The sequence below is a fragment of the Loa loa genome, assembly GCF_000183805.2.
Source record: "Loa loa unplaced genomic scaffold supercont3.18, whole genome shotgun sequence".
Taxonomy (NCBI): Eukaryota; Metazoa; Nematoda; class Chromadorea; order Rhabditida; family Onchocercidae; genus Loa; species Loa loa.
Window position 1 is genome coordinate 60588 of NW_018108198.1, and position 11183 is coordinate 71770.

At 33.7% G+C, this 11183-nt stretch overlaps 1 protein-coding gene across 1 annotated transcript in view; it reads right to left on the reverse strand.

Annotated features, from left to right (window-relative positions):
• Positions 1–837: 837 nt before the first annotated feature.
• The window catches only part of LOAG_16763 (hypothetical protein), a gene marked incomplete at its 5' end in the record, with an annotated part of 17149 nt that continues 6803 nt past the window's right edge, over positions 838–11183 (reverse strand). Inside the window, 15 exons of the mRNA XM_020449417.1 lie at positions 838–1125; positions 1313–1453; positions 1593–1746; positions 2044–2120; positions 2266–2403; positions 2594–2769; positions 3072–3270; positions 3629–3698; positions 3864–3952; positions 4212–4440; positions 4890–5050; positions 5240–5300; positions 5446–5564; positions 6417–6503; positions 7248–7407. Of these exons, the coding sequence (XP_020307040.1) occupies positions 955–1125; positions 1313–1453; positions 1593–1746; positions 2044–2120; positions 2266–2403; positions 2594–2769; positions 3072–3270; positions 3629–3698; positions 3864–3952; positions 4212–4440; positions 4890–5050; positions 5240–5300; positions 5446–5564; positions 6417–6503; positions 7248–7407 (2032 nt within the window). The 3' untranslated portion in view covers positions 838–954. The remainder of the gene's footprint in view (positions 1126–1312; positions 1454–1592; positions 1747–2043; positions 2121–2265; positions 2404–2593; positions 2770–3071; positions 3271–3628; positions 3699–3863; positions 3953–4211; positions 4441–4889; positions 5051–5239; positions 5301–5445; positions 5565–6416; positions 6504–7247; positions 7408–11183) is intronic.

Genomic DNA, 11183 nt, shown 5'->3' on the forward strand with positions numbered 1-11183 from the left:
ACCCTTCAAAATCTCAATAGCGAATTTGTACATAGGATGCAAGAAACGTAACAGCTTGAGAGAAATGAAGCATCAAAAATTTTATGGAGGCCTTGAGAAATTTCAAATCTTAAGAGAAAGTTTCATATTGACAATATTCCCTTCAGAATTTTTGAGCAAATTTCTGCTAGAAAGTAAAAAGTAGTAAAAAATGGGGAGATATGAAGCAGTCTTGAAGACATGAATGATAACAGACAAAAAATAGGGCGAATAATATAAAAATAAGAATTGAAAGGCACAAAAGATATAAGCAGTGCCTTAGCAACAAAAATATATAAACAATAATTAAGAGAAGTGGTATATGGACTAGCACATCACTTGTGGAATCACCATTTATTCTGAATTAAGCGGCACAATTAATCACAGTCAAAATTAAACGATGAGCATATATGGAGAAACGAAGACAGTAAGACGCAGTGACATAGAAGTCATTTTGAATCCAGTAATTTGCATTTCCGTATTTGAAATTAAGAAAGAATGCCGAGCTATTTTATTAAGTTATTTGCAAAAAGTCAAATATAACTTTTTCTAGTTTTTTTGAAAGTTAATGAGAAAATTAATAATTCCAAAATAAAAACAGTTGAATTTTGGAAGGATAAAATCCCAGTTACTTGCAGTGTTTCACAGGATTACAATTCATAAATGGTAAGTTTTCGTTCGTGGAACTTGTTCAGAAACAAGAATTTTGAAATTTTACCAGCTATATTTCTTAGTTTCTGAATTGAAAAAAAAAGTGAAGTCCGAAACAAAACCAAACAAAATGTTTATAGAAATTCATTCTGAAAGAAAATTTTTCTCGGCAAGTGTAGTTAGATATGTGTTGAAGATACTTTCAGAAAACATCACCATTTGTTTTCACAGGGGTAAATAACCAAAGAGATACAAGATCCGAAAGGAAAACGTCACTGTTAGTGATTAAACCTGATTCGGTTTCCTAGTTGGTCTTGGTAATGAAATAGCTCTTCGATCTGACTTCGGCGTTTCTAAGGTGGTTGTGCAGCATGACGGTGCTAATACGCCATTCACCAAATACCTTAAGCAAATAACTTCCCGCCGGGCAAAACAAGTCATATAGATCCAGTCACCCTGAAAATCAAGTAAAAACCACATATGTTTCACAAAGTAACCCTGTTAAAAAGGTAAGTTCAACATAATTGGTGAACTCACATCTAGTAAACTTGAAGAATGAACTCAATTAATTCTGATAAAAAGAATTAGGAAAAACGAAAACTGAATGAAAATTTATATAAAATTGAAAAAAAAATCAACTTACATGTGTGGTGATTCCGAGGACTTCTTGAGGACCCAGTGGAGTAGGAATAACAATTTCTTTTATGTGACGCATTCCTTTCGTACTGCCCAACAATACCCATAAACGACTAGTGGCATAGTCAAGCACCAACAAATTCCCAAGCTAAAGAAAATTGAACATATATGACTTAAAAGTTGAAAGCCAACTAAAACCAAGCAGTAACTTTACGAATGTTTTGTATACTAGTGCTGACTGGGATGAAGAGCTATTACTATACAAATTAATGTACGTACTAACTTACTGAATCAACAACAGCACTAGCTGGATTTTTTATACATTCATAGAGTTTATACGTTTTCGTTAAGTCATATTCGTTGATTAGTGTACCAGTGTGATCCGCTACGAAAAGCAATATACGGTTTTGAGCAGCATCACATGTTAGTAGTACCACAGCTCTGAAAACAGATCCAACTGATAAAAAAAAAAGCAAGAAACAAAAGCTCAAAGGATAGGATTAAATGATCTCTAACGTTGTAGGAATCTCTTTCCTAAGGCAGATCTACTTGTGCGGTTATCAAGCAAGTCATCATGAATGCGTTGAGCTATACCATATGCTTTTTATGTAAATAAAAATTTTTAAATATAGTTAATCAAAGGGTTTCGAGCTAACCAAGAATTTTGGCGAATTCCGAATTATAATTTAGGACTTTTTTCTAAGCTCATGCTTCTAATAGGAAAATTTGAAGGCAAACTTGTATTCGGCTTGATCTTCGGCCACTCGAAGATACTGGTACCGAGTTTTCCTCGACTCCTTCAGGATTTTCCATCCCTCAAAAAAGAAACGAAGATTTAAGGAAGTTTGGCACTTTTTAAATTAGTGAGTAGATTTAAATAGTTATTCGAAATTGAATTCTCAATTTCACAGTCGTAAAGGATTATTCAAACTAAAAGATTTATTGCATAAAAAGGCTGACTTTCCTGGATTGATTATACATCCATATTGCTGATCGATGGTTGTCTCCAGAAACTGCGAATAATTCGCCGCGTGGACTGACTGTTATCCAACGCGTTCTGCTCATCTCGATTTTTGGTTCTTTGGGACAAGGAATTACCTGAGTAAGAAAATTAAATATACACTATATATCTGCCAGCACTATGCTGTAGAACCTCTAAGAAGACCCGATAAATCTAGATGATTTTCGAACCTCAAAAATCTATATTCAGAAACCAAATCTAAAATATCCAAAAGTTTCTCAGAGTCATTGTGTTCCGAAGAAACAGAATGATGTAAAGAAAATTCACCTCTACTTTTTTGAAACGATTTGTAATATCAAATGCATGTATACTTCGCCCTTTGCTGTGCATTACGCTAACTAGAAGACGCCAACTTGTCATGTCAATTGTCAATGATGATGCCGAACAGTCTCGTGTTGGCAGATGTTGCAACACTTCTCCCTTACATGTTACTATATATACACCTGGAACGGAAATTAGTATTTCGGAAACCTTAAATTCTAGCAGTGAAAACTGAAGAGAGGCATACAAGCACAGAAATATAGTAACAATGCACACTGAAAAAACTTATTAACCAATCCCACAATTTCCAAAATAAGAATTCGAGTAGGAAGCAGAAGTCATATCCGAGATTTTTAAAATGAAACATGAGATTTCAAGTCAAAAAGGTCTTCCATCCATGTTCTAATATCATACAGTATACTGGTCCAAAACAGTCGATGAGACAAATGAAATAAGTCAAGAATCTGAAAAATCAAAAATTTACCTCCACAACTATCGGAAACAGCGAGGAGTTGTTTTTTGGTAAAAATATTGGGTAAAGAAATAATATCAATTGGTCGAGAAAACAACTTTTCACCGAAACGCATGAAATTTAGCTCCATTGGCAGATTTCCTAATGTAACGGTAGTTGACGTTGACGGGTTACAACTGGATATCGCCTGCTCAAACAATGGAGCTTGAAACTGTAAAACAAAAGGAGGAGATAAATTAAAATTAAAGTTTCTTAAAAACTATGGAGATTGTTCAGAAACCTAAGTTAATAAATTGAAAATATGATGTGGATTTGGTTACATTAGAAAAATATGGAACTGATGATGAGTTGAACGTAAACAACTGCTGAAAAGGAAGACAGCATTCGCGAAAGTCCATCCCTACTTTTCCCATATCAGTGCCAAAAAAATGCAATTCACGATGTTCCATTTTCGCAGCTCTCCCTCACCTTCACTTTCAAAACCAAAACCAGACACGATGCAATGCGTTTATGATTGCTACATCAAAGGAAAGATTAAATACTTAATTTAAAACAATGATAAAACCAACATCATGACTATCGTATGAGCTATCCGTCTGGCACACGGGGATGGAAGACGCCGCTGAAGGACTTGTCGAACTGAAAATATTTTATAAAAAGTCAATACGTCACCCAAAAGACATTGAGTTTCGTTGATTTTCAGTTTTGGCAAGCCTTAAAATATAGATAGAACAGATGAACATAAATATGGAAGATCACATTAAATAAATGAAAACGGACAGACAAATAAGCAATACATATTACTTAAAAGCTTCTTCTTTCAAAGCGCAAGCTGAATCTGATTCATCGGTAAGAGACGATTTCCCAAATGATTGTTGCCTCATTTCACGAACCTAAAATCCGAAAAAGAAAAAAATTGGATGGTCAAAATGTATGAATGAAGAAAACAAATAAAAAATTTTAACAAAAATACAGAAAATAAAATACAGCTAACTGTACTGATAAAATTGAAGGATAAAAGGTGAAACAGAACAAAGCAGATATGAAAAATATACTGATAGAAGTAAAGGAAACATGAAATAAAAATAGATAAAATAATAAGAGAAATAGGGAGCACATACAGATGTAAATTTTTCGACTTCAACAACTCACAAAAACATTAGGTTCAAGCGGTATCTGCGTCCTGCTATCTTTGGTAAACAATTGTCTGTCCGATATTTTGTCAGAATCCGATTTCTCTTTAGCTAATTCACTGAATGGTCTTGAATCAATCGATGGATCTTTTTTCGAGCGGTTTGTCAGAGTATCAAGAGAAACAAGCGTTGGAAGTGAAGATGTTGACCTTTCCAGTGTTGCAGATGCTGATTTCATCAGCGAAAAACTGAAGATGGAAAGTACAGCAGAGAGGGAATATTTCAACATTTGTGAAATTAATCAAAATTTAAATTATTTTTCTTCCAGGACTCCCAAAGATCTAATATATTGTAGGCGATACTATTCTTTTTTATCTCCTCAAAGAAATTTTCGTTATGAAACTCTCCTTAAATTAATTTATTTCAATTAAATTTTTGACAGATATAATTTACTCAACAATAGGACAATGCAAGTTCCTGTTTACATTTGAGAAATTAATCTTTACTGTTATAAGATTTGAAATGGCATGAGATAGTAGAAAAAAGTGGTTGAGGGCCTCATCTTACTCATAAACTTATTAAAATCTGTATGAAACTTGGACGGAATTCCAATTAAATACAGTTTAAACACTCAATATGGAAAGCCTACGTAGCTGAACAAAAAAACTCATATAATCAATTAGAAAAGAACGAGTACCCATTTTTCATACTACGATAACTGCCGAAATGTCGTGCCCGTCGTTCAGATAACATGTCTTTTGCTACTTCTTGCTTCTCAATCAAATATTTGGCGCAGTCAGCAGCACTCCATGCCGATGGTAGTGCAGCACTGAATTTTATTTGACACGAATTCTGTTCCTAAAGAAAAAAAATTAAACTTTTTGAAAAATCAAACTGCAAACACTCTACTCACGTCATCCTCTGTTCACGTTCCATTTTTTAATTACCGAAAACTTTTGTTCTTTTACACCAAAAAATTTTTGAAAAACCTTTCTTGGTGAAAATATTAAAACGCAAAAAAATTTTTCAAGACTCAAAATAAAATACATCTCCATTATCGCATGTGATATTGGCCAAATGACAAACTTCAGAAACCAAATTCTTCAACCTAAAAAGATCTATTGATAGACTTATAATTTAAAGCAGCAATTTGCATCAATATGATGAGTAAATCCCTTGATAAAAATCCATATTAAAATTAATGCCTATTCCGAAAACCAATCTGTTGATACTAAAAGGGAACTGCAACCAACCGTTCGGGATCTTTGCTGCACATAGTCCAAACTTGATGAGCTGGCCTAGTGGGAGAGAGCATATGATAAAGAGGTCGACTGAGCACTGATGAATTACTGTCTCCCAACTCGCACAAAGCCTAAAAATTCGAAAATTCCGATAAGCCCACTATTTCTTTCTCCTCTGCGAACGAAGCCTATTTTCAATAAGAATAGATTACACTTGTTTTTTTTTTTTTTTTTTTTTTAATGTAATAAGCCCATTCCATACCCCTCTAAAGACAAATAAATTTAGTAATTAAGAAAAAATCTCTATTCTTTCTTTTGAATCAAATCTTTCGAAGTGTGATATTGCAGGATATCTTATTAAAGGATGGTGCAAGATTATCGTATTTCAGCTACTAAAACTGTAGTTTAAATTAATTACTAAATTTTATGCTAACAGCAGCTTCGTCAGCAACAAATTTAATGCGACATCCGATAGCAGACGCCTCCAACTTCTTTTAGAAAATCTACGGATGACTAAGTCTAAAGAAATTATAATACGCTAAAGGGCTGGAATTCCTTCATTATTAAAAAAGGTAACTTATCATACTAATAGCGGCAAATCATCTCACCCTAAACTTAAGGCTGAAATTTGTAAATCTATTATTGTACCTCAAACTCAAAGCTGAAATGTAATGAATGTTGACCGTCCATAACTTAGAGGAGCTAATATTGGTGCTGCTTATTTAAACCAGTGTTCTTGATCCAGCATTATCTTTCCTAATTGCTAATTTTGATAAGTAAATGTTCACAAAAAGTGAATTGATTTATTCGAAACCCTTAGTACTTATAATACAAGTCTTCTATCCGCCACGATAGACTGCTACATCCTAACTTCGTAACCTGAGATTTAAATTAGAAAACAAACCAGACAATACGTTTTCTTCTTACTAGAAAAAAAAAAATAATTCAGTTGAAAGAAACAAATTAAAATGAATGTAACGAACTCTGTTAAGCCTCGAAATAAGCAAACGATCCGGTTCGTTCAGTTCCTCAAGACGTTTCCGGAGGAGATCAACCAAGTGACATTCCAACTAAAATTGATACAGAATGTTCGCTTTCTATGCAAAATAATTTTCTAATTCGCAATTTTGTTAAATTTTTCTAGATCGGAAAAGAATTTTATTTAAAACGAATTTTCTAGTTTGAAAAAGAAATTTAAATAGAAATCAAAGAGTGACTGTTTTGAATGTTTCTTTAATGAGCAATCTTTTACGACGTTTCATAGTGCACCTTATCAATGATGACAGGGATAATTAATGCCTCTCCATAATCAAATTTAGCACATATAGCTGCTAACTATAGTAGGACTTCAAAATTTTTTCAGTATTTGTAACATACAGCGACATGCAATCTTCAAACATCGTTTACTATCCAAAACTATTAAACTCTGCTCTCATTCAGTCTGTTTACTTTCCGGCTATCATTTTTTACCAGTAGTAGCAAGATTCTTTTTAAACATTTATGAGCTTGTATGAATTATGTTTGATGTCACGTGATTTGAGTCTTCCAACAGATCGATTGTCATTCGATTTAGACAAAAAAAAAAAAAAAGCGAAAACTAGTAGACTTTTGACAAAATCCAATCAGAAAGGTAGTCTACAACAAACTGAAAAACAGCTGAAAAATTCGATGCCGAATTCGATCTGAATAATCAATTCAGTCGAACATTTGCAAAGGATCAATGGCAAACAAATGTACGGGACATGACCCACTCGATAATTTGATTTTTCATTAAACTTTTGCTTAAAACTCTCCCAGAAAAGAGTTACACCCACAGTTGCGGTGAATTCACGTATTTGCATTTCGAATTCTTTGGCAAGATTGGATCGTGTAGAGCATCTGCCTTCCAATGCTTGCATTGTTGAACGGTACAGCTCTTGCCGATCCCATCTACCACTCCGATGCTCCGTATGTCCGTTCATCAAATGACAAACACTGCAAAGAAAACACCATTTCGAATCTCATAAAGGAGTATCAATAAGTATCAAATGAAATATACTACATTTCTCTTAACTTAATTCAAGATTAACTATTCTGTCAAACTTTCTCACTTTGCAAGCATGATTCCCGCACAACAGGGAGTGAATAGATAGCCTTAGTTTACTGCAATCACTGAACTAAATTACACTGGTTTCAAGAGACGACAAAATAAAAAGAAATTGCCCCAATTACTAGTAAGTTACCAAACTGCTTACAAGATTAGGTGAAAGATCAGCAGACAACTCGTAGCCCAAATTCTCGGAAGTCCTCACATAAGAGGAAGTCTAAAGTTGACGCCTCATTCATTTCAAAAGGCAGTAATCTCCAAAAAAAAACTATATCTTCCTACATTCAAAATTATTCATGCACTGCTTACAAAATTTGGGGTTTGAAACCGAAATATTGAAAATCGAACTTTCTTGGGAAAAAGCTGAGATTAAGTGAAGTTTTCAAAAGAAGTATTTAAACACAACCCAATACGAACTGAGCAGCTCGCTTCGAAATGCCCCTCCCAACAACGGGTATTTGCACTGATTGTAATTGAACTGTCTTTTAAAAGTAACCATATTTCATTAAAAAAGTTATTTCCTTCTTCATTCATATTCATCCTGGCTCTGTTCAACGAGGATGAATTTGATCAAATTTACTCCTATTCTGCTAATTTCTAGATCGAAAATGAAACTAGAGTCTAGAAGCCAAGCGCAAATCCTCAAAAGAGCAAGTAGAGAGACGCTTATACAAACGGACAAAATAAGGCGAAGAAATGAGAATAGTTGGCGATAAAAAAAACAAATATAATGGTTAATCATGAGGGATGCTTTGCTTCTTATAGACTAAAAAGTAGTAAGCAATATCGGACTATATAAGCCAGGCCTTGAGCCACTTTTTTGCCCGTCGACTCATGTACTCTTACTTTTGCCAATTTATCGTTTCGAATTTGTGGCTGAGGTATCAGTTTTAACTATTCTCCTCGCTTCTTTGATTTCAGCATCTCCGCATAACTACTATATATCTCTATTTGGTCACTGCATGGTTCTCATTGTAGGTTTCATAAATTCTTATCCGAAAAAGTATTTTTTAACTGGAATTCCCATTTTAATTTTTTAATTAATTTTAGATTTGTTCATAACCCTCATTTTTTTTTCAACTGATCCTTCAGTACTCTTTATAGTGACCAAATAGAGATATATACTGCAAGTGGAAATTCAGTCAAGACAATAGTAAAATCTATTTCATTTGATGAAACCGTTTGAGACATGTCAATAAGTTGACCAGCTCGTTCTTCGAAAATCAATTTCACAGCACCTGCCAGACTAGCCTATATTCGGCTAAGCTTATATAAAACTCAGTTATTGTCTCCATTCCAATCAAATAATCAGTTCAGGAATGACAGGAAGAACATTCGAATCAAAAACACCACCTTCCATTTAAACTTTAAAAAACACCATCTTCCATTTAAACTGTGCCTTGCCGAATAAGTTTGCTAGGTATGTTTGTGAACTAAAACATTCAAGACCAGCTCCAGTGAACAGATGTACTTATTCTGTTTTTAATTTCAACATCAATAAATAGGGTACTTGTCAAGGGAATACCAACACAGGTAAAAAGGTCTGAGTACAAGATGAAGAGTTAAAATATCAATTCCAGCAGAAGAGATGCTGATTAAAGTTATTGAAAACGCTAAAAAAAGGTGAAAGTTTCTTAAGACCAACATTTCTCTTGAAAATGAAGTTGAAATGGCTCAAATTCTCCTCCCAACGAAGATAAGTGTTTCAACAAAGATAAATAAAGATGATATAATGACAAGGAAAAAAAAAACGGGACAAAATGAAAAACTAAATTAAGATGGAATTTTTTGCATAGACAGCTTTAATGTTAGCACTGTTACATCATCGTTCTTCAACAGTAATAATTTTCAAACGAATTTCATTTCACAAATAACGTATAATACTTACTGCTTGGCGTTAGCAATCTAGCAGATGGATTTCATAACCCCACTAGTTTATCAAATTTTGTCGGCTATTTTTTATTACAGTTTAAGTTATCACTTCCCCTTACTCCAATTCATAAGCTATCTTTACCATATGTACTGTAGCCTCTGATCTTGAACAGAACATAACTTACTGGCCTTATCCGATCCTTAACAGAACATAACTTACTGAAATTACTAATACTTACTGGTCAGGACTTTCCTCAGAATTGCCTAGTACGATGTTTTTTCCAACTGTAACAGAGCTAAATATGGAATATTGCTGTGAAAGTAAATTTTCCTGAAAAATGCTTAAATTTTCCACTGACGAAATTTAGTTTAGCTCATAGTTTGGTCAGAACTTCGACCGCTTTTGATGCTTTATATTTCCTGTTAATTTTACCCGTACTGTAGACAATTAAAAACGAATCCGAATAATAAGAAAAAGCTTCCAAAAAGCAAACGGCAATTACCTGGAGATAAAAATTTGCAGCATCCCCTCTGCTTTCTTTTTTCCCTTTCCACGCTTATGCATAACGTAAAATGGAGTCTGACTTTAAAGGCTTTATTAATTTTTTTGATTGTTTGATGGAATCAAAAGAAATCTGTATTTTTATCAATACATTCAAGGAAGACATGCAGATGGTTTCGTGAACCAAAATGCGTTGGAAAAAAATAAAAGAATATGGTTAGCGATAGCAAGGCGTCGTTCTGTGCGACAAGAGATCCTTCCCTCAACCATTCCTGCTTCCATCCAAAAATCTAATTCTTACACTTAAAATATGGTTGAGGTAATGCTAGCATTGTCATATTAATAAACCAGGTTGTCCTAATATCCTTTAGATTTTATTAAGGAATTTTTTCATCTACTCATCGTTAAACAAGTAAGACTATAGAAAAGCATACTTACCAATAACAGAAAAAGTAAGATGTTTCATTTAATGCTGCATTTGCAAATAAGCCCGTGTTTGAAGTGCAAATTTAATTATATCCAAGTGTAAAAGGAACAACTGCAACGTACCTGACAAAACATCCCCTTTAAAGACCAACCTGAACAAGCAACGAAAAAAATATTAAAAAAAGTTATACGGAGAGATTTCTTTAACCAACGGAAGATACGCAGGATCTAAATATGAAGCTATCGATTGATTTCTGGACCTCCAAACATTATAGTGGCCAAAACTGATTTGAAGATCCCTGCTACTCTTTTTCTTTTGCTCAAGGTATTTGCATTTCCATCTCTGATTATAGTAATGCTGCATTCCATTAGTTGTGATATAGTTTGAGCTTTGGCAGTAGAAAGAGGGTAGATAATGAAAGTGTGTCAAATGTGTGTTGCAAATGCAAATTAATTAGCCGGATATTGACGTCCAGTTCAGTGTGTTTCCCATCTACCACATCTACTCCTGCCCAAACATTTTCTTGATCTTTATCTTATTTTACCTATCATTCTAATATCATAAAGCACCTCTGTGTGAATTCTAAAAAAAACCAATCACTAGGAAGTACAATTTTCCATTTTCTTCGAGTTAAATATATATTTTCTTCGCAGTAAACTGTTGATAACGAGAAATTGGAAATATTCAAAATTTCCTGATTAAAAAAATTGTTTCTGATCAGTTTAAAGGTTAGAAAAACGACGGTCTCCTCAACCATTAACATACTTATGTTTAAGGAAGATGGATCTTTCTGAGTATCCCAAATTCGTTCTGTAATCATGGAAAGCAAAATCAGTAAGGTTTCATTTTAAGAAACGACAAAT